The sequence below is a fragment of the Zosterops lateralis genome (genome assembly GCF_965231275.1).
Source record: "Zosterops lateralis genome assembly, chromosome: 5".
Lineage (NCBI taxonomy): Eukaryota > Metazoa > Chordata > Aves > Passeriformes > Zosteropidae > Zosterops > Zosterops lateralis.
The window spans coordinates 70817933-70842471 of NC_139766.1; the positions used below are offsets into that span (position 1 = coordinate 70817933).

Below are 24539 nucleotides of genomic sequence, written 5' to 3' on the forward strand. Positions count from 1 at the left end.
ATGGCTGCCCTGTTTGTTACCACACTCTACAGAGACCCTTCTCGGCTCAAGTTTTCCCAAAGAACCATTTCAGTGCAACGCGAACACAAGCACAGGCTGAAGGTTTCCCTTTGGGCCACACGGCCCCCCCCTTACCCAAGGAACTGAGCCCCAGAGGGTCCCACTTCGATGAGGCGGCTGGCCAGCCCTTCTCCCTCCACCATGGGCGGCATGGTGGCCAGCCTGTGGCGCTTCACCAGGCGGCACGTCACGCGTGTCGGCGCCGTGCACTTGCGTGGGGGGATGATGATGCGCAGCCCGTTGTGGCGGCAGCCCCGCATGGCGCCACCGCGGGCATCCACCATGAAACTCACCAGGAAGCTGCAAAACCAGGGCAGACAGTGAGACCCGGCACACGACACCCGCTCCCTCGGTTACCTCCCACATACGTACAGGCGACGTATGCAAACAGAGCCCTTGCTCAAGAGGTACAATGAGAAAAAGCCTTTCTCCCACGTGAAGCACTAAATCATGCTGAGTTCGTTATTGATTAAACTGGCAGCTGCTACCCAATAGTTCTTCACACAAAGTCTTATGTCACAGGGCTGCTGGTGGTAAAATACCAGCAGACACTAATAAACGTGGACATGTGTACCTATTGCCAAGTGCAAATATCACTACTCTGTACCTGCAAGCAGCCATATTTAAAGTTGGCACTCTTTAAATACCTCAAGAGCAAATACATCTTGTTGAAAGAAATTATTTATTATTCAAAAATATAAAGCCAATTCTGATTGGATGGCTCAGGTTTTTAGGGTGTTTTTCTGAGGTTCTCAATATAATTTGCTAGTTATTTGATAAACTATAATTTCTTTAAAAAGTGGGTTTGGATATTAAAAATAAATCAAATTTCATTCTTGAATGCATGAATACAATTCATACTCCATCAGTGGGGTTATCACCTATTTATATAAAAAACCCCAGCACGTTGTTATGTTTTGAAGGCAAATTTGGGGGTTTGGTCAGATGAGAACAGCTAGAGTCACTATATAAAAGGTTTATTTATGGATTTTGGGTTTTCTGTGTTACCTTGCACAGCAATACAATGTCCTAAAGGAAAACTAAGAAAGGGAAAAACCATCTGCAGGGAGCCTACTTCTAGCACAAGATAAATTATTGATTCTTTTTCTTTAAAAGGGAGAAAAACATTTCAATTGGTTTGGAATTTCTCTTGTGCTGAACTTTTTGCAGTTCCACATATACCAACAGGTAGATTTTGACAGACTGGGGACATTCTTGGGAAAGGTGTAGAACTACTTCCAATTTTTTTTTTACGGTTTGATTACAGGATCATGCCTGATGTGGGATGGTAATGTCAGGTTGTTGGAAGTGAAAATAAGAGTAGATGAGACAGAACGGTGTCAGGCCTACTTCTAGCCACTAATATAGAACCAGCACAATGGGGAGTCGCAGAAATGCTACTGAAGGACCTGCAATAGAGAAAAGCCCTTATAACAGGAGTAACAAATACAGGGATTTTTCCACTGCCCCCTTGACCATTCTGTGCAACAAACATTGCATCCATCCATTGTCCACACAGCTACAAGAATTCCACATGCTGTAAAAACACAACACTCGACACACCGTGCAGGTCAGAGATGGACGATGGGAAGGAGCCACAAGCGCCAGTCGGAAGCACACCATGCACCACGGATGCCAGTCTGTCTCACACATGCAGGCTCCTAGTCTACTGCCATTCAGATACCTCTAGGCTTTGCTTAGGGTAAAACTCTGGGTAGTACAACCATTAGCTCATTCCTTAGAGGTTGGTGTTTCTGTGGTTTTAACAAGGGGGGAAAAAAAGAAAATGAAAACATTTTACAGCTTCGATTGTCTGGGGATTTGTTGAGAAAAATGGGAGCTTCCTTCACAAAATACATTCTTTGTACATATTAGAGCACAGATGAAAGAAGAGCTTAAGAGACACTAAATGCTCAATTGTTGCACTAATGCTCTTGGCTTGTGCTGCAATTGGCCCTGAAGTACATGAAGTAGTGTTATCAAAACGGTTCTGCGTGATGTTTCAGAGAAGATGTCCAAGTCTCCAGTACAATGGGTGTGTTTGAGGCAGTCAATGACATTGCTGGAAGAAGAGTTTCTCATTTGAAAGCTACTGCTAAGAGAAACACAAACACTCCCCCACAACTCCCAGAAGCTATTGAGAGCTCTGACTGAATTAAAGCAGCATTCACATTTCTCATTGTGCAAGTTGTCATGAACACAATATTTAGGATTCAGTTATTTTCATTATTTAATACTCAGGATTATATGCTTTAACACCAGGATCACATTTTTTTTGCTGTCCATCATTAAAATATTAGTACTGAGTCACCTGCTGTCCCATGTTCTTCTTAGCTTATCTCCCTACTTGCCTCAGCAATGTCAAACCCTCTGTTCCTTGCTAGACTGCAGACACACCAAAGGTGAGGATCCAAACCAAGTAATCTTTCTTCTAATCCTTCTGGGTTCTTTTTTTAGTATGGTTGCTACTCTTTTTTTCTGTTTGAGTTTACTAAATGTGCCTCATGGATCAGTAAATCTATCACAAAGCCTATCTCACTTCAAGATAACAGTGCTAGGATAAAAACAGTAGGATATTACTATTATTTACTGTAAAAACAGCTGTTTCTATCATACAGATGATCTAAGGTTGTTATTCAGACAGCACAGAAAGATAAATGTCAATTTTCACATTAACTATGGAGGAGGCAGTTCCTAAACCCAGCTACAGAACACTAGGGAATTGCTGGAAAAGAGATTTTGGAGAACTACATGAATATAGTGCAAAGGAAAGAAACTGAAGGGGGAGATTTCTGAGCTTTAGACCTGTAGCATAATCCTGGAAGGACAGAACACTGACACAGAGTTTGCAAACAGAGGTGTAAAAATATATCCTTTTCCACTCTGCTTATTTCCTATCTTCTTACTACATTCATTTTTTCATCCACTTACTTTACCTGTTTTCTTTTCATCTTTTTTTTTTTTAATCAGCACATTTCACATAATTTAGACTATGGAAGACAGTGAAGCAAATAATTAATAAGAAAGCCTTTTCTGAATCACAGCAGCCTCTTATTCTGCCTATTTGCCATATAATAGGGCATCTGGATGGGGCCATTGCTGTTCCAGGACCAGAAAAGCTTTCCCCTTTTGCAGGAGCATGTCCATCAATATACAAATAGTTTATACAAAACATGCTTTCTGAAGTGTGCATTTATGAAAGTGAAAAATTTGTATGACTAATATAGAGTAAATGCAAAATTCAAGCTAATTATTTTGTTGCCCACGCACACACACATTATTTTTCCTCTTCCACTCTGTTACCAAGAGTTGTTAAGTGACGAGATGAGAAAGGAAGAGATTGCACTCAACAAAAACCACTAGCAGGGATAAATGGCAGATGAATCCATCAGTCTGGGAAGTGACACCTTACCACACTAAATTCCTATGGCCAAAAAGAAACTAGTGCACAACTCCAGCACATGAATAACCCTAAAATCTCTCATACTCCCCGAGGCTAAGCAGCAAACTCAGACCTTACTCCGTGTTCCAGCTGCAAGGAGCACTACTACAGCACTATCAGCCACCTACATACAGAGAATGAGGGGGAGAGGGATCATTAAAGAGAAACACAAATGGCAGAGAAGAGTTCAGTAGGGGGAAAAAAGAAAGAAAAACCCAGTTAATAAAAGGGATTAAAGGATCTTTAATTTTAAATTTAATTGATTACTCAAGTCAAAGCAGATTGCAGGTTAAAGCTGCATCTTTCTCAGTACTAAGACAGCCTTTGAGTAAGTTTCATTTCCAGTTTTAAAGGTTCTGTTAGAAATGAAGCACGACACAAACATGTGACCCTGGCAGTCTTGCAAATTGGATCAATACTGAGATTTTCTGAGCTTTGGCAAGGTGGTAGTACAATATAATTGCCAAATTCATGAAACAAATCAGGTTTGGGGAAATCATTGCTTTCTCTCTGTTAAAGTGAATGAAGGGGAAATCAGATTTCTTTTCTAAAGGAAAAATAAAGTACAAAAGCAGTTCTCTTACAGGAATCAGTTACAGACTACAGGGGAGTCTATACATGCTTCTGTTAAACACACAGCAGTCAGCTCAAGCATCATCCATTCTCTCTCTCAATGTAGCAATCTTACTCCTAAATTAAAGAGGCCATTTCATTCTCTCCAATTTCAGAGCAGTTAGAAGCTACATGCTTGTCATATGAAAGATATAGCAAATAACACTGGCTGCAGTGGCCTTGTGGTTGTGTACACACATGAAAGGCCCCTAAATCCTTCAGGCTGTTTCCATACCTGCTACAGAAAGCAGAGCAAACAGTTCTGGGGGTTTCTACTTGATCAGAACACAGACAAAATATATGCATTGGATAGAAGGGGCAAAAAATTGGGGTTTATTTTTCATGAAATATTTGTATTTTAGATCTGAGCCTGATTTATTCCCTTTGCTGATTTTATTCATATAGAATTAACTTGGGTTTACTCTGTATCTATCCTTACGTGAAAGATAACAGCAGGATGAACAAAGGCACTGGAAACTGAATGTGTCAGTGCTGGAGGGGGTGAAGGAAGCCACCTGTGTGCTTTGTGAAGAGTCCTTGTCGTGTCAAGAGCTTCTCAGGGGCAGAGTTTCAGGCAGCCGTGACTGCAAGCGTGGGGGCACCCATTCTGCAGAGTCATCAGGAGAGCCATGCAAACCCAGCAGGTGAAGGGGCCTTCTAGGACAGGCAACAGTCCTTGGAACACACGGAACCAAACCAGACAAAGTCTCTACCACCACTTCCATACACTGGGCTCGGGTACGGTTGCTCTCCCCGAGCAGCTGGGCAGGCACACATGCGCTCGGCAGATAGCAGGGAACAAAGCTCCAACCAGAGCACACCCAGTATCGACACAGTCAAAAACTTCTCAGCACACATTATCCCAACTTATAAACGAAACTGGGAAACAAGGAGATAGCAGCATTCAGTGTTAGTCGCAGTGTGAAGAAGCAGAAACAAACAATCAGGGTGCTTCGGCCATTAGAAAGTGTTCAGCGGGAGAAGGAAACCGGAGAGAGGCAGAAACTCAGAAAAAAGGCCTTGATCCAGCTCCCACTGAAGTCAACAGCAAAGTCATTCAACTACCTCAGAGTGCTTTCCAGCAGGCTGCAACTATGCCATCCAGAAACAAGGCAAAATTCACATTCCAGGAGGACAAAAAACATGATCCTAACATTGGAAACCACTACAATATTAACTTCTGACAACATTCTCTTCACTGCATTAGTCAGCTGCTGAGAAGTTCAGTGACATGGCCTAAAAAGGTGGGTTTGTAGTTTGGGGGTTTAATTAGCCACTTCATAATTTTTCAGAGCTTAATATTTAAGGCAATTTTCACCTTTCTAGGCTTAGGCTGAAGGAGGTGAACAGGTACTGTGCCAATTTTGCCAAAGGAAGATAACCTCCTTTGGGATCAGCTTCAGGTGTCCTGTGCAGGTTGTAATGTGCCAGTGGTTCAAGCACTAACTGACCATCACACAACAAATAGGTGTGGCATGAAAAATAAGATATACTAAGTCTGGGCTCTTATTCTATTAGTTCAAATATGGTGGCACAATTTGGAAAATGTGGCTTAGAGAGTGGTTCTGCAATACAGGCAGTGAGATAAAAGGCCCACTTACAATATAATAATTACAGTGATTTGTGTTGAATTCTCTGGGGGGGACTACTTTAAATATTAATATTAAAACATTCCACCAACGAAGAAAAGGTATGGTTTAAATACATCAATATTTTTAAAAAGCCAGGATGGTATAAGGAACTTTGTTAAGACTTTTTGCAGTGGGTTTATTAAGTGTCCAGAACTGTTTTGTTATAGATGCCAAAGCAGATGGGAAAAAGTGGACACTTACTCTAATAAAAGAAGTAGTGCCATGCATAACTATTACTGCTGGTTAGATTCCTTCTTTTCTCTTGTCTAATGGGCCCTATCAAAACACTAAAGCATCCTGAAGTGAGGTAAGAGGGGAGGATAAATAGGGTGGGTGAAAATGCAATGAATTAAAGAAAGAAATTATGCAGAAGTTCACCTGCTGTTGTCAAGATCAAGACATGGAGAAGAGCATCTGAAATAGAATAGATGGTTTAACATCAAAAAGGAACAGAAAGGGGGGAAAAAGAATGAGTTAAATGAAATACTGGAAAATGAAACAGATTTCTAAAGCAAACACATGAACATATACATATATGTGTATATTCCTCACATGTGGGAAGGTAGAAGTGAGTATGGAAAACAAGCCTATGTAAACACCCTTGGTTCCAAGTGGCCACTAGCAGAACAACAGTGAAACTGGAGAGTCTCGGTTCTCTATGGACATTCTCACACTGGAAGCCACACACCTAAAATGCATAGCTGGATTCTGAGCAAAACTTTCAGAAGCAGATAAGGGGAAATGCTGCTTGGATTAGGTATCCACATCTAAAACATGGACCGTGGGATACCAAAGGGTAAGGAACCTAAGGTAGTTCCAGCCAGCATTCCTGACAGTACAATAAATCATGGCTTTCTTTTCTTAAAATCCTCTATCAATACATTGTCCTCCACTTCCTTCCATTTCAACATGTTTCTTGTCCTCCTTTTGTTCTACTAAATGACAAATTTCAAACTCTCATTTTGACCTATTTAGGCTTTCAGTAATCACTTAGTGTCAAATGGACAAATAGTTTTCCAATGTCCCTCTTTATTATATGGATCTCCATTGCCATTTTCTTCCATTAACATTCTTTGCTATTAATGAAACACACTCACTGTTTTTCCTCAATGTTACTTTCTGAACAAAGGCCATAAAGCAGAAGTATAATTTGAAATCATTTAGACTTTCTGATTTAAGAAATGACTATCAGCTGGTCGCTGCCAGGTCCTGTTTCCATAAGGATTTCCAGGAAATCAATCTCACATCAGGAAAAAAATATTATGGATTCAAAATACAACACTTGAAACATATTTTGTTTACCTTGTTAGCAAGGATCCAGCCTCCTTTTTTGCAGACATGCAGCTAAGAATGATAATTCACATTATTTGTCACAGTACAAGCTGCCCAATCCCTCATCTTTTCATTGATGGAAACAATGACTTCCAGCAAGATAAACCCACTAATCATATCCCAACTGTGTAATTCATTTCAATATACAAGTAGTGATACTCTCAGCCCCCATTAGTCAAACAGGGTCTTCTTCAGCAAATTATATAAAAGAAATCAGGATCTTTCATCAAACAGGAGTTTTACTGTGAGTCAGAGTTGGAAAACCTGCAGAGCTGCTGTGTATTTGCTCTACAACAAGACCAAGTTAATATCAAAGCAGGGACCCAAAGCTCCTTCCTCACAGTGCCACAATCCTGACAACATGTCTGATTTGCTCTCTTATCTACTGTGCCTCCACACAGCTGTCAGGAAAATTCTTAGAAATAGAATCTATTTCACTGTATCACCAGAACACATGTAAGAGAACATAGTTTTGCACACCATTAACACTTTAAAAATCTTACAGTCACCTTTATCTTCACTATTCATGTATATTCTTGGGAAATAAAAATATGGTATTGCCAAGCAATGTCCAAATGCTGCAAATCTTTCAGTTCAGTGATTTTTATTTTTTTTTGCCTTCCAACTCAATAAAAATACACATGTTCTTCCACAATGGGATATCACGTGGTATGAGACTAAAACTGTGAAACATATTTGCATTTATGTAGGCAGTAGTTCTGTCTTTCACATTCCAGCAGGAAATGATAAAAAATATATATCCCCTAATATCAGCGGCAAAGTCATAAAACTCTTATCTTTTTAAATATTCAGCACCCAAACTTTTTGGCATACTCAGAGATCCTTAACTTTGCTCAATATGTAAGATCAAGTAGTTTTATGAGAAGAAGAAAATTTGATTTGCTTGAAAGGGAGTTTAAGTGCTTTCTGTGCTTTTTTTTCAGCCAAATTAGGAAAATACCTGGAAATTTTCAGCTTGGTAAAATGACCAGGAGACCTTTATGTTGAGATTTTGAGCCCCACAAGAGTATTACCTCTTAGGAGAGAAATATTTTTGGGGTTTCACAACGGTTGCCAAAGACTCTGACCAAAGTACTTACTTTTTCTTCCTTCCTGTTGAAATTATCAACATATTGAAGGAATAGTTATATTTAAATTTTAAATGGATGGTTAAAACTTCTTCCCTTCTGAAATTTCAAACGTGGAAGAAGATTTGGTTAGTTATGCAAAGGCTGAAATATGTGCCTGTGAGGTTCCAGGTTGAGAGAAAAGTTCTCTATGAATTTTTCCTTTTGCCTGGGGGTGTTACACTGTGATCCACAGGAACACTTCCCTACAACAGGAGATTAGGAAGAACCCTGCAGCAGTTTGGGGTTCACCACTGAAGTGGTGCAGGGAGAGAAGTGGCATTTCTCTCCTCAGATTGTACAGAACACAAACTTACTACATCTGTGACAAATAAATTACTGTCCAATACTTTGCTGATGTGTCATTTCTCAAAAACATCTGAATTGAATCCATTTTCAGTGTCTTGGGCAAAACCAAGATCACATCCTTGCACAGGACCACTGACAATGTTTATCTAGGATTTCTTTGAAAATTCTAAGAGTTTCCTTCTGTGACAGATATCTACTAGTTCACTGCATGCCCTAAATGTCAGCAGTGCTGCTGCTTCATAAGAGCCCACTAACAGTGTGTGTCTGCATGTGGAGGGGCATGTGGCTGACGACAGGGCTGTGAATCACAAATATATTTGTTGTTCCAGCAGAGTAAGTGCAACAATCATGAACTTCTACAGCTGTTCCCCTTTTAAAATAAGGTCTTATGAGCCAAACTCTAGTAGTCAATGTACTTTTCTAAGTAAACAGATGCACCCCAACAGTTTATGATAACTTAATGTCTCAGGCCAACCTAAACAAGATAAAAATGAATGAAGTGTTGTACAGTCTTTTTCAAAGGCTGAGGAATTGTTATTAAATGTTTCTTTATTACAATATTTAGTGTCAGGTTAGTGTGCATGTATAGAAAGAAGAACATAATTTGTGCTGTTGTGTTGTTAAAATTCACTGTTTCATATAAGGCTGCAGAGAGTGTTGCTCCTATTAAAATCAGATATTTTATCCTACCACTAGCATCCTGGTCATCCCAAAAGATGGGATGACCACTCATATTTTTTAACATAAAACAACAAAATATTTGCACACCCAAGAAATAAATGCCACTCTTCTAGAAAGTATTTAGTTCATCCTCTGCAATCAGAGGAAAGACCTACCTTTCAGAAAAGGCAAATTAATGCATCCTTTGGAAAAAATCTGTAAACTCTCTAGGGTTAGAATAAAGCACCAAAGCAATTTTAAAGCTTTCATATCAGTGTATATATAAGCACATACATACTTTATATATTAAGTATTTTCATTTCATCTGTTAGTTCTGGAGCTCATGAGAAGCAAATCCAAACAGAGATGGTCCCAATCAACTATCCTATGATCAGCTCACAAACAATATTCTCATCTATGTCACGTAAGTAAATCTGGCAATGTTCTTCCTCCTCTAGATCCAGCCTGCCTGTTATTCCAAATGGCACTCCAGTGCTATTTTTAAAAAATACAGACTGTGAGATAGTAGCAAACTCATTCCAGAGTCACAAAAATAATCTTTGCCCCTGTGCTGTCCAGTCATGATGTGTACACAGCTCACAGAGACTAAATGCTTTTTAATTACTCTGGTTTCTTCTGAATTCATCTGCATGTTCCGCATCCAATGTGATGGCAGGACACAGATGTAGAATTCAGTGTCAAGACTGAAATGACTTAAAATGCAATAATAAGAGCATTTAAAACAAATGCAGTCACAGATTTTAAGGCCAGCCAGGATAAGGTTTGTAAATATGATCTTGGCTGGGCCTGCATTTTGACCTGCCTTATGCCATGACACTGAGTTTGCCTAAATGCAAATGGTCACCAAGAGTCAATTGTACATGAAGAGAGTGGTCAAATATGTGCCAAACACGTGATGTTTACGTTGCTTGTCTATTCATCTAATTTAGAAGGCAAACACTGGGGCTGGTGGTCACCTCAACTAAACCACCAGCATGGTAAGTACTGACCATCTGGAATGATTAAGCACTTGGTGTCAATTAGTATTAACTCTGAAAGGCATTGTACTTATTTGTCCATAAAATGCACACTAATGCCTGTGTGTATGTGTCATTTATCACATTAATTCCCCTTGAACTTGACTGAGGGCTCAGTGACTTGCAGGGATTTCAGTGAATAGTCTTGGTACTCAGGCTTGCTTGGCTGTCAGAGCTTAAAAGATCATAACAATTTATTGGCAGCTCCAGGAGACAATGAATTAAAATACAGCTCTTAGTTAAGAATTAGTTGAAGCTTGTGTCACCGCAGGTACTCCATTTCTCACTTTGTAATGTAATGCTAATTGACACACTCACCCTGAATGAATAGGGCTGGAAGAAAGAGCCACATTGTCCAAGATTTCAGGGCCCAGGCTTAAACGATATGAATTCCTCTCAGCTTCTTTCCCCAGAGCTGTTACCTAGGGAAGGAAAATAACCCCATTTCACTACAATGAAATCAATTAACGAACAAAAGTAAGATGTATTTTGCATAGTAATGCCTAAAGCATTTAAACATTTTCTTTTAAAACAATGGAGTACTAATAACATTAAGATACTAGAAGCCCTTATTGTAGCATGTTGTATTTCCCTAAAGTAATCCTATGTTAGTGGTCTCAGTGAAATGAATGCTATGATTTAACTGAGAAGGCATTTCCTAAATCTCTTTTTTTTTAACTACAAGCATGTTTCAAGACAGCATTTTTAGGACAATGGCTATGAGTTCATTACATCCCCTGAACGTGTAGCATGATGTCTATTAGCAAGACTCAATGGAGAACATTAGGAACACAGCCCCTGTGCTATATTCACACAACTTATCCATTTATTTTGGAATAGAGTTCAATACTGCACAGCACAGGAGGCCATTAAATCCGCCTAGAAAACAGAGAGACTTTTACTCAGATGGACCAAGCAGCACGCACCACACAGTCTCACCAGAACAACTCGCACTGCAGCCTTTCCCCGTGTCCTGTTCTCTGCAGGCAGGAAGGGGCGGTGAGAGGTTTGCTCACCTGCTGGCTGGGGATGACCACGGTGTCGTCGATCATGGCGCTGTCGCGCAGGTAGGAGGCGTGGCTCAGCGTGTGGGACCTGTCGGAACTGAAGGACCGCAGGCTGGGAGGTTGGTAGGATGCCAGAGCAATGCATCAGCAGCACACAGGATGTTGCAAAGGTGTCATGACAGATCGAGTGGGAGAATGAGAAAAGCGTGCTATTAGCAACACCATGCAGCTTCCAGGGGCAGCAGAGCACAGTCAGGGGAAACACGGCCTTACACCCCTGCGTTGTGCCACCTGTCGGACCAACGGGCCACAAAGCCTTTGCACTGACCTACCTGCTTCCAAATGTAGAATCTAGAGATTAATCTAGATAACAGTTTATTTTTTACTTACAAATACTTCAGATTTGGCTTTGTGGCATGATGGTTTCCTTATAACAAAGAGCATTCATTTCTGTTAAGGCTCTTTGGAGAACTTCTCTGCTGCCTCACACAAGCAAATCATTATGGAAAACCAGGATGCTACCACCTGAATAAAAGCCAGAATGACTCTTTCTGAAGCTTTGTTAGGACCTACTCTCTCCCCCTAAACTGTAAATCAGTCAGCCTGACATTGTCCCCTGGAAGCTACACATGGCAAGGCGAAGTGTGGCCATCCACAAGCTCCTGTGAAAAACAGAATCCTCCTCTGAATCCCAGCAGCATCTGCAGGGAGACAGCCCCAGTGTAAGCACAGATCTCACTGTAAGTACACACAGCTCTACAGAGCACTGGTTGCTGTAGCAATGAGAGGTGCAAGGCAGTAAATAAGCTGCTTCCAAGCACTGGCTCAGAATGTAGCTGCAGTATCCACCAGCAAAAAGCAAAAAAACCCAGACAAATAAGACACCACGGAAGGACATATTGAGGTAAATGGGGTTTCTGCTACCAATTAGCACAAGTTTTGTCCTTTTGATATTCACTAGCTGCAGTATGACAATAGTGATTTTTAAAACCAGATCATCCACCTTCAGATGTTGTGCTGTACTCTGTGATGTTGATGCAGACCTTGAGGAGTATCACACCTCTAAGTGAAAGAAGCAGTTTTGTGTTCCTGGCTTACACATCCGTGAGTAGTGCTCATCATGACTAACATGCTGGATCAGAACAATAGGCCACTTATCCAGATGCACAGAGTTTTGAGTGATAATTCATTTTCAGCAGTTAGCAATAAAAGTCATGGGTTCATTACAGACATGAGTTTCAAATGCATTAAGTGCATATCAAATAGCATCTGATTCAGACCACAGCCTTTTTATACAATAGTTACATTCACTAAGTATTTTTTGATCCATTTATAGAAGCAAATGGTTATCTTATTTTTATTAGAAGTACATGACATTGAAGAATAATCAGTGCTGCTGATCATTAGCTTATACCAATGGCCCAGGTGGATTGTACAAAGCTGGAAGCAAAGAGGCATTACACAACCATCAGCCTTCAGAAAGCCTTGAGAGAAAAGCAAACCAAAAATGAACATTTTTTCTTTGGTTGAGGAACAAGCCTCAGTAGCAGACCCCATTTGCCATCATTATCCTGTGCTCATTTCCATGTTTGACACTTCTAGAACTGTTTTGCTGAGCCATGCACTGCTCGTGAGAGAGTCACCATCCAAGTTGTAGGTTCTGCTATCCAGCTAACACCATGTCCTGGATAGATACTGAATGAAGGGAAGTCTGAACTGCATTTGCCTATGGTGATCCTGTCCATCCTCTCTGCTACTACCACCACTACGAGTAGCTCAGTGCTATTCACTGTGTAGTACCTGTACATAAGCTGTAAATACATCAGGGAGATGGGCTTTTTCTGCAAGACAGGGCAGGCACACTCATGACTGCGGTCTGCAGGTAGTTATATAGGTTGAAATTCCCTGCTACACTCAATTCCAAAAGCAGTGCTCAGATGGCACTGCCCCAGCTCCATGAAGAGCAAACCAGGAGTGAAAAGTTCTGTGCTGCTCAGACTTAGGAATGAAGGTACTGATTGAAATGACAGTCTCCTTACAGACTGAACACAGGGTTTACTGTATATTATTGTCGTAAGTATTCAGGAATTCTACTAAATATAAGAAAGCCTACTTAAATTAGACACAAGAACAACACCTAAATGCAGATTCTTCTCAAATGGGGTTGATAAATCTGAAGTCTGAAGGGTTGTGGGACCAATAGCACTCAGCCCCAGAGACAGAACTGTGGAACCCAGGAATGCTGCAAAGCTCCTGAACCTAAGAGTGCATCTTGCTTGTGTGCACAGAGACCTAATGAGCTCTAATCCAATTGAGCATCTCTCTTGTTGACATGTAAATGTGCATTTATATAGTTCTTTCAGAAGCTGAGAAAAAAAACCTTGGGTCACTGAAAGCTGTATAAATCAGCCTTGAAAATGTTTCTCAACAGCAGCATCGTTCCTTTGGTTCTCCAACCCAACTTTCTGCTTACAGCAGGCTTCCAAAGTGGATGAACAGAGACAGGTGCCATAGGAGGAGATAGAGACGACAGGTGTTCATGCTATGTAATACCTACCTGGGCATGATGCTAATGAAAGCATATGGAAAAGAAAAATGAAGGAGAGAGAGAAATAAAATAAATAGGGAAGATGGTTACAAATAAAAAATACATGTTTTTAAATCAAATTGTTTAATGCATAAGATTACATGACTCTAGACTACTAATACTATCTTGCTTTACTGAATTTCCTGAAAAACCAAAGTCATTATAATGCAATGAAAATCACATTAAAAGGAAATGCAAAATAACTGAAACAGTTTCTGTGAAAATTCTTTAAATTAGTAACCTAAAAATGACAGAAAAGTAGACCATGTAGTTAGAAAGATGTCCTTCTTTCATTATTTATCTCTTTAGAATTTTGGTGCATTTGAGTATGATTTTGCTTGATATAGGATTTGAAATACTTTTCATGCAGAACAAAATAAACCATCAGTGACCTGTCAGTGAGAATCTACTGAAATGCACTGACAAGATTTAAAAGCTAAAATATTCTAAATGGGAGCTTAACTTACCCTGGCTTAACGCTTGCCTGCACAATCATTTCCATACAACATCTTAAAACCTAAACAACTCCCAAACTTTGTTACCATTGAAAGAATAAAAGGTTTTGATTTTAGGCATTCTGATGTAGTTCACAAACTTCCTCTGAGAGTTAAAAAGCCACACAGTCACTTTGTTTTCAGTGGACTCACTGTCTAAAAACCAGCAGAGACTCCTGGCTTGCAGGACCTGAATGATGGGATTTACACATGCTGTGAGGCAAACCAAACTGTTTCCTGACATCTTTTGTTCCAGAAGCAATTCCCAGCCTACTCAAGTAAACAGAATGGATCCTAATGATTCCACAGAGCTTCAGAAATGCTGCCAGAATAATGACCAAGACTGAAAACCGAACTAGCTTCAAAATTCTAATGCCAAGATTTCAACTTTTTTTCTTTATTCCCTTTAGTGTACCCTAGTTCTAAAGGCAGTGAGTTTGGAGAAAGTGCTGATTACACTCAGGAATGCTTGGGTGCCTATTCTGAACTAGAACTGTGGGGGTTAATCTGCCAGTTTGAGCCTACACTTATTCTCACTAATGAAGGCTTTCCTTTTGGGAAGGGAACTCCATATTTTTTATAGACGCTAATGACACTAACAACAACAACAACAACAAAAAACAAACTATACATACATACATACATATATATATATATATATATATATATATATATATATATATATGTATATAAAATCAAAGATGCAGGCATTATTATTCCACAAAGACATCTAGGCTTAAGTTCAACTTGTTAGATATAAGAAAATCACTATGTTGTCTGGACTGGATATGCTAATGTTTCTATTTTATTATTGTTATTATTATAGCTGTGTCAGTAGAAAGACAACTATTCTCTTTCCTGCTAATAGGACATGAGGAACCAGAAAGAGTGGATGTGCTTGCAGACAATACACTCACTGTCAGTCCAGTGCAGAATGAGCAAGTCCATTGCTCCTCTCCTGATACCTTGAGCCAGCAAACCACTCCAAAAAGTGCTCAAAGCCCCTGTCCACCCATCCCCTGACTCATGGCAGCAGGAGAGGAGAGTGACCACCACACTGCCACACCAAGTAAGCAAGTGCTGACCAGTGCACCCCAGCAGAGAGACCCTGCAAAGGGATTTCACACACTTACAGCAAAAGGAGTGCAGAAGCATCATGAGGAAAGTTATGTATCCGGGCAAATACCTGTCCGAGCGTCCTCCTTCCAAGCTGTACCTCAGGTAGTTCATCCCATCCAAGAACTGGCTGCTTGGCAGGGAGTCATCTCCCAGCTCCCGGAGGTCTTCTGGCCTCAGGTACTCCCCTCCGTCTCCTGTCATGGTGTCATCACCTGCAAACCAACCACACAAGGGATAAGCACACACAGGAGTTTGATTCCATTGGCACCTCAGGATCTAACAGCTAGATGGCACAATGAACAGGAAGGCATCTTCCACTCAGGAAACACTGCAAACCACAAGCAATTAATGTATTTAATCAGACTGGCACATCAAGCAAGATATTTTGAAAAATAAAATTAAAATCAGGGTGATTAATCAATTAGATATCATACATTTTTTGCTGTTGCACACACTGGCAAGGAGCTCATCTCTTTGCTATGCTCTAAAGTGTGGTCTTTCTGTTCTTTAATAATTTCAGTTTTCTGGACACAGCTATGCTGTACCCCAGCCTGACAGTTTATGGTTAAATATCACCACTTATTTGACTGTAATCTACACATTTTCAGATGAAAATGTGTTTTCTGTGGCTTAAGCCTTACAGTTGCAAAGGCTAATTTGAACTCTCTACTACCCAAACTCCACATCATACAAGACTCCATCACCCATATTCCAATATCTTCCTGTGATCAGCAACAATATTCATATTTCTAGAACATGGCAACATCCAGAAACTGGAAATAAGCACACTTGCATAGATGGGATTGATCATAATTCGTAACGAATACCAGCTTAAATGATCATTTGTTATCTGACAGAGTAACCTTTATGGATATACTCTGAATAATGAAATTGAATCCTTTTTTTTTTTAGGTCCAGAATTCTTTTCCCCAGGAAATTCTGTCTATATGAAGTCACAGTTAGTTTTTCCCCAGCAGACTTACAAAACAGATTCCATTGCCAAGCAACACGTAGATGTTTCTTTTCATTCCCACTTGCAAGACGCTTCCTCTCCACAGTTTGTGCCTGGATATTTCAGTCATTCTCCTGCTCATAAATCACTGCAGTGTGAGCCTGCCAGAGGCTTGGTGTGACCCACAAAGCCACACAACACGACCCCAGGCCACCAAGAGCTTCAAGTCTTCTCACTTCCTAGGCTGTGTGGGCAAACTGAAGCTCATCTTGATATTTGTTTTCAAAAAGCAAATCAAGCTATTTTTTCTAGCTTGACATTTCAGCTAGGAAATAATTTATTATTTGTCATCTAAAACTAAGTAAACTTGGGGGGAAGGTTAAGATTTTTTTTTATGCATACACAAATATTACATGTAAAAATGAGTCTTGAATCTTTCAGTATAACAACAAAAACTCCTGAAAATTCCAACTGCCCACATTAAGAGGAAAAAACTGGGCACAGTTTCACAGAAAACAATAAAATGCATTTAATAATTTTATGTTTCCTGTCTCCTGACACATGATGCCTCCTGTTTCCTGGGAATTTCACATTAAAAAGCACAGGGCTTAGTGAAAACTTGGAAGATATTAAGGCAATGCTGTTAATCAAACAGTAAAAGGAATTTAAAGTTATATTTCAAATAAACTAGATAATTATAATCATGCCAGACATTCCATTTATAATAGAAACAAAGGCAAAATCTGTACTGCTCTCATCACACCCACAACCTTTAAAAAGAAAACCAAATCCAAAGTCTAGTCTGATTTCAGCTGTGGCCTCTCATCTGAGAGTTGTCAATAGTGGGGCAGTGTTTGATGTGATGGGACATCTGCAGACAGTGACCAGACCACGCAGACACCTCACAACTCAGGCGAGGGCTGAGGGAACCCCCCTCACCCCCTGTGCCCTCCCATCTTCTCTTCCTGAGATGAATGTCCCAAACAGGCAGTGCCTCCTGTCACGTGGAGAGAAAAAAGGTATTTAACTCCAAATGACTGTGTGTTCAGCTGACCAAGGGCTTCCTGACACAGCAGATCTCACCAGATGGTCCCTTTGTGGCGATGCAGGAGCTGCCCTTTTTCATCATGCCACAAACAATCCGTCTGCCATCTCATTCCCCACCAAATTAGTGCCAGGAACATTTCCACCACTTACTAACCACTTTGTGACACATATAACCCTTGACATTGGTGCTCCATGGTTTGTAGTGGCCATCTATGAATTTGCAAAATTGCAAAATGCAACTGCTGCATGAGAATTGCTCTGGAATTGTTTCTCACAAAACATACAGAAAATACAGAGAAAAATTTAAAATAAAATAATAAAGGGGGCTGTGTCAAACTGCTAGAAATTGTTTTTAATAGATTTTTTTAAAGCCAGATACAGTTATATGAGTTTGCCAAAATTATTGTCATCTCTGCAGCATGCAGATAAGTCTAAAACTCACCACAGAAGCACTGCAGATGGAGAAAGGACAACTGTGGCAATAACAATTTTTATGGAATATATATTCTATAACTGCAGAGTTTATCTGATGCTTTGTTTGCACACTTTCACTTCCCTAAGTCAATCCTCTATTTAGTGGCCCACACTAGAAGATTCCCTGGATTACAGCTTGGCTTTAACTTCACTTACTTCTGGCCAGCCAGCCAGGAAAGTGGGGTTCCACGTGTGGTTTCAGATATTGACACAACTTAAAATGAGTCACCATGTCAGCTATGAGGATATCAGGGCAGCACTCACAGAATGGCAGAAGGTGAAGCAAATCTCAAAAATGAAGTGCACTACTACTTTCAAGGACCTCTGGGGAGGGAGAGACACTGATTTTGTTCTCTTGCATATAAACTCATTGCAAAAAGAATTCCAGTACTTGACAGGTGGTTATGGTGGTATTTAAGAAGTTGCTACGTTGGATCTAGGTAAGAAACAATAAAATAACAAACGACCCCTACATCCCTAAGCCACCAAAGCTTTACCTCTGTAAATTGGCATCCTGTGGCTGCATTTTATACTACTGGACACAAATTGCTTTATTTAGAGGATGAATTAACTCAGCGGTGCTATTCTAAATTTGCTGTGTTTTAATGGGCAGCAACGGCAACATAAGTCTATTAAGAAAAATTCCTGCCTGCAACTTTAACTTCCCAGGTTTAATAAAGGAAATTAAGTTTTTCCACTAATTCAAGTGCTTCTTCAGAGGAATTATGTGCATGTACAACAGCAGTGAATTCTGCCCAGGCTTAGCTGCTCATTTGTCACACATATGCAGCAGCATTAGCTACTCCCAGCCCATGTGTGGGGGCACTCAGGAAATTCATTGTTGTATTTAAGCACTGTGGGTGTTTTTCTTTCTTATCAAAAATCTGATGCAGCCAGATGTAGGATCAGCTGTGACCTGCTTCCTGGAATCCAAGGTCACTGCAATGCAATAGTTCACAGATACGACTCCTTGTCCATGAACTCTTTGCATGACAACCTTTCTCTATCCCTTCTCTGCAATTGCAGTGCACCACTAATTAAAGTTTGGTGTGAGTCCACTTTCCTGGTTGCCATCACAGGCCATGCTGCTCCTGACAGTGGTGTTTCACCCTCTACTTCAGCCTTTCTATTCCCTTCTACCTGCAAAAGTTATTTTCTGGCTGGAAAATAACTCATCAGGACAAACAAAGGGATTCATTTTCAGACAGATCAGTTCTCTGGGCTGGGTCACCACATGGTGAAACGTTTGTGCTGCTAAGAATGGAGGATGTGGGGTAGCATGGTTAGAACCTGACAACTTCTGCAGCAGCCAGAACTTGGTCTCAAGCAGACAGTGAAACTACAGCTTTTGAAAATTAACTGGTGATGAGGAGGCTCAAAAAGAAACAAAAGAGCTCTTGATCATCCTGTTTTGCTGGTTGTTTTCTCTCTACAGCACTACACTTACTGCACTATCTCCCATGGGAGTCTCAAAGATAAACCACTGTTGGTTTGTGAAGCTCTTGAGCCACTAAAATGAGGCATGGAATGAATACAGAGGAGCATATTAATATATGGGAAAATAAGAAAGAAACCAGGTTCCTGCCTCTTCTAGATTTTCCTGTGTGTCTACACAGATTCAGCCCTAACAAAAATATTTGCTTGTGCTTAACTTCACCAATTCTGTAGACATCACTAAAATACATTTCACAAGATGCTTTGCATTACTTCCCCTTTACTCTAAGGATCCCTCAGCAGCAAAATGCTTCTTTTGTGGTGACAGATTTAAAGCAACTGAACTTTGCAGCAACACAGCCAAGGCAGATACAATGATAAAAATGTACAGGGTTTTTAGTGCAACTTTATCCACACTGAACATTTCTGCTGGCAGGGGTACATGTTGCACAAATCACGTCACTTGACAGCTCTGCCTGTGGGAGTCTGTAGTGCAATCCCCATGAACAGGGATTAAATGCCATTTAAAATAAAAAATATAATGTGATTCTGTTCAAAAGGAAGATTTAGCTTTGCAGGTATCATAAGAAGTAAAGAATTCTGAATAATAATTCAGTGGATAAACACAAAAACGCTGCAAGAAAGTTGAAGAAGAGTTAGTGGGACTCTCAGTCCATTCAAGATATTTTAAAATAGGCTGCACAGAGCAGGACCTTCCATACCAAGCTGAGCTATCTGAAAGACATTTGTCCTTAATTTTATACTGCTAAGACTGTGTGTTAACTTTGTTTTAGGAATATAAATACTATATTAACAACATGACAGCATACAATTATGCAATATAACTATCTTCCAAGCAAAATGCAAAATACTTATCATCAGTGATGAACGTGCTACACAATGGGACCTGAAATACTTTGCTCAAGTACTCTTGTGTCCCACTTGATAATTATATAAATACAGCTGGCAGGTTTGCAGCAGCACACTGATTTATTTGTGGACATACTGTGTCACTTGAAAGAACACAGCCTCACAGAAACCTTACTGCCAGCCTCTTATGAAGCTATACCACCACTAAAAGGTTCATCCTCTCTATTAAACAAGTTCTGCAGCCTTCCTGTCCCCAGCTATTTTAAGTTACTGTGACAAGCACCATCCACGTTAGGAGATCTTGCAGTGAAAGTTAATTCAAAGCAGAGGAGAGCATTAGTCATGCGGGACAGCCCCTTCAAATTCTGCCAACATACTTGAGATATAGGTAATAAATCTGAGATTTTCTAGCTTCCCTTCCTCCTCCCACCTTTCAGAAAACACACTCAGCCATACTTCAAAAGTAACAGAGAGGAGCACTCTTAGGTACCCAAATTATGCAAACGTGTTGCTTCAACACAAAAAATAAACCAAACAATCTGAGTTAAACAAAAAGAGAAAGTCTGTAGGTCTTACTCCATGAACTCCTAACAGCACCCATGCCACTATATGCTTCTCCATCACTGAAGGGTTCCTCATCAGAGTGTTTAAAGGCTGTACAACACACAAATTGGTTTAAGAAAAAGGAACACCCTGGATTAATCCTCTAGAAGCAGGAAGACATACTAGGCTTTGTTGATTTAAAGATGATTCAATGGTAGATCAAAAGACTGGGAGAAAATTAAACAAGGTGAACATCAGGCAATAACCAATTTAAAGGAAATTCAACATAATAATTACACAAGCAATTGAATGTTTCTTGATCAGAGACAAAGTAACAAAATAATTTCACTGGTCATGATGCAGCAGAAAATAATTGATTTTTAATCACACTTGTTTGTTTTTGCATTTTAAAACAAAAAGTTGCATCTGGAGCCAAAGCATCATATTTTCTCAAGAGTGTAACTCATTTATCAGTATAAATCCCATTTCTAACAGCAACACAAGCACTTGTCATTAATGAATGCCATTAACTACGTGCACCATTTAGAACCACAAGTGCATCTATGTTCTTTCTAAAAGAAAAATACCAACCCTGTAACCTGAGTTTCCAAATTCCCAGGACTTTCTGGAAACTACTCACCCTACTAATTACTTGCAAGAAAGAATAACAACCACCATAAAATGGCACACAGAGTGTATTATAATATTAACACTGCCAAGTGTAAAAGGAACATAGAAGTGTAAAAGGAACATAGAAAATCCTTCCAAATGAGTTTATATTTATTAATACTGCTGTGACTAAAATTTCTAAGAAGTCACTTGTGAACTCTTAGAAAAGGATGGGTTGAGGCCATTTCTGCAATTCTGAGCTGTATAAAAGTGTGATGCTTTATCACTCCTCCCAGAAGGCTAGAGAAATTTCCTTGGGGTGTAGCTAAGTGGTGCAACACATCTCCTGTGTGTACATGCAAAGGCCTCTGAAACCCAAACTTATCAGCATGTTGTTACTTTGTATCACACCATGTGTATCCTGTAGCCCCCCATGCCAAAAGCTCCTCAAGGGAATGCTCTCCTCACCTTCCACCTTATGCATCTTCTTACACAGATGTTTCCAATTAGGCAAAATTCCTGGGTATTTGTATCTGATACAGGTGGCACAGATCCAAAAAATATAGTGCTATGATTCCTATTTATGGGAGGGTCAAAGCCAGCTTTGGGACAGCTCTACAGTGAAATTTTAAAGCCTGGAGTTGGGAAATGGTCTCATTTGCCAATTTGGTTCAGATAAGGTTTTTCTGGAAAAAGATGTAGGGGTCCAGGATTTTGCTTTGTTTCAAATTTTGGCATCTTTATACAAATACCATGAAGATCACATAATTAATAAAAAGAACTTCATTACAAGCACAGCAAAATGAAGATGTCAGAGTACTCAAGCAGCTTCTTGAGCCTATAGCTTGCATAGGTGATATGGAAGAGGAATTTAGCAAAGTCACTCACCTTCTTCATCAGACACATCCAGGACCTCAGTCATTGTCTCGGGTACATTTAGCTTGTGCTTCTCTGTCACAGTCTGCAAAGACAGAATCAGTCAGAGGAGCATAGTTTACAGCAGGGTATTTCAAACAGACAGCAGTGGGATGTGCTGAGGCATTTCATAACCTGTTTCCCCTTCCCCTAACTTTCTTTTTCATCTTTATTCCAGAAGATTCTACTGTCAGTGCTGCAAAAGGTAACATTTCTTCTGGCAGAAAAGTACAAAAACATAAAAAAATGAGCTGGTCAGAGAAATAAAATTTATTTATACATGGTGCATGTAGAACAATTCAGTTCAACGTTTCCAAAATGAATTAGGTAATGTCTACAGAAGAGCTTCAGAAAGTTGTATGGGGCATATGGAAATTATTAAATTGTAAAGCATTTGGAAATGAAGTTATGAATGATGTGAAATTCCTAAACTAAAAAAAGATGTGAAGGATTTACACAGATCACTTGAAACACTTCTCCCCCCTCTCCAGAAAAAGGTGGCTACAGTGCATATTAATTATATCCTTTTCATAAATTATGTATATTCCCCCTAAGCACATACACATCAGAGGAAAAAAAAGTTGTTTGAAGATTCTGAAATGTCTTGTGCACCTAAAAGCTCAAAATATTGTGAATCAAGGCAATTATGGACTGAGGAATAGTGGGAGGATTCTGGTTAAACATGAGAGCACAGAGCAGGGAAACACTGGACATTTGTTGTTTCTTTTTAAAATATAATTTTATCTTCATAAATGACTTCTGGGAGGAAATAGAAGATGACCAGGGGTAGTGAATTAAGACTGGGGACAGCTCGACTCAGACTGGAGAAGGAGATGAAGAACATAATGAGAGAAACTGTAGGAAGTGCAAGATGAAGAGAAAAAGTTGACTGCAGAGAACTCTTAAGCATGTTATGATACAGGGAAAAAAACGCCAATGGCTTCAAAAATGCCAACTGCTTCAAAAGCAGCAGTGATCAGAAGTGCCTCGGTCACAACCAAAAAGCACCAATTCCCCTGGCTCCTCCCAGCCGAGCTGAGGAGCTGCAGAGGGCAGCCAGCGTACAGCCCTTAAGGATGTGTAGGAGCACAGTGTCCTCTGGCATGGAGAGCAGTGCCAGGAGGACACAAGTGCCCCCTGAGAAACCCCCAGTGAGGCAGTGCTCACTCCCTGCTGCAGACACAGTCTATTGTGCACACATGAACACTACATGCAAAGGAGTGAAAGCGTTTCATGGGGGGAATCATTATTCCTGAGTCCCTTATGCAATATTCTTTGAGGAAAATGCCTGCTGATAGCAAGCAGAAAAGTCAACAGCAGCTTTTGTTGCACAAAACTTACTAGTTATTTCCTGATCCTGTTATGTGCTTCTCTGTTTCTAACAAGCTGACAAAGCCAACATTCTTGCTTATTGTAAAATACTGCGCTTTCATAAATAAGTTACCATGTAATTACTTTGGAAATTAGTTTTAAGTCTGCTTTATGTTTCTGAAATCTATTTAACTCTGACAGCATTTCCAGTTTACCCTCCTGAGGTACAGGGAAAGAACAATGCCCTTTGCCTCAACTGGCAATCCCAATTAGGCTCCTAAATTCACTCTTCCCCACGAGTAAAAACAACTAATTATTTCTGTTGCAGCAGAACACATGTTCAGGGTTGCAAATTAGTTTATATTCACTGAATGTCCCTACCACCAGGACTGACTTTTCCCCCATATTCCCATGGCTTTCCTGGGATAGAAATGTCAGGCAGCAGTGGGGCGACAAGGTCAGCAATGACAGATGAGGAGGTGCTATCATTCAGGTGGCACTGACTTTGTCTCTCCAACACCAGAGTTAACAAATAAATAGAGCAATCAGCTAAGTTAAAGCAAAAGCTGCAGGTAGAGAGGATCACTGTCCACCTTTCTATCACCCTGGTAACCAAGGTTTATGGACCACTACATCCATCTATTACGTGTTTACAGGCTGCCATATAAAACCAGTCTGGTTTCTAAGGCTTGCAGATATTATTATCTATTTACAGGGAAGCAAGGATACTTTATTGACTTCCTGGCTTTCCCATCAGTAAGAAAAAAAATTACTTCATAATTTAACAACTGAAACAAAGCTTGGAAAAGAGATTCAAAAGAGTGTGTGTGCCCATGCACATTACAGAACGAAAATCTTCAATGTCATCTCTGGAACACTGAGCTCAGCAAGAATTATTAATTCTACATTAATTCTAATCCCAACTACTTCTGTTGGGAATTAATGTTTTTAAAGGAATTTCTAGTGT

General features: G+C 40.0%; 1 protein-coding gene across 21 annotated transcripts in view; it reads right to left on the reverse strand.

Annotated features, from left to right (window-relative positions):
- The window catches only part of ANK2 (ankyrin 2), a gene marked incomplete at its 5' end in the record, with an annotated part of 231179 nt that overhangs the window by 35865 nt on the left and 170775 nt on the right, over positions 1–24539 (reverse strand). For 6 of the 21 annotated variants that reach the window (XM_083862155.1, XM_083862145.1, XM_083862144.1 and 3 more), the window contains 8 exons: positions 136–360; positions 6124–6159; positions 7048–7089; positions 10529–10632; positions 11227–11329; positions 15485–15629; positions 20771–20848; positions 22235–22307. In XM_083862155.1, the coding sequence (XP_083718281.1) occupies positions 136–360; positions 6124–6159; positions 7048–7089; positions 10529–10632; positions 11227–11329; positions 15485–15629; positions 20771–20848; positions 22235–22307 (806 nt within the window). The remainder of the gene's footprint in view (positions 1–135; positions 361–6123; positions 6160–7047; positions 7090–10528; positions 10633–11226; positions 11330–15484; positions 15630–20770; positions 20849–22234; positions 22308–24539) is intronic. The other 15 variants (XM_083862137.1, XM_083862149.1, XM_083862156.1 and 12 more) reach the window with 8 other exon arrangements.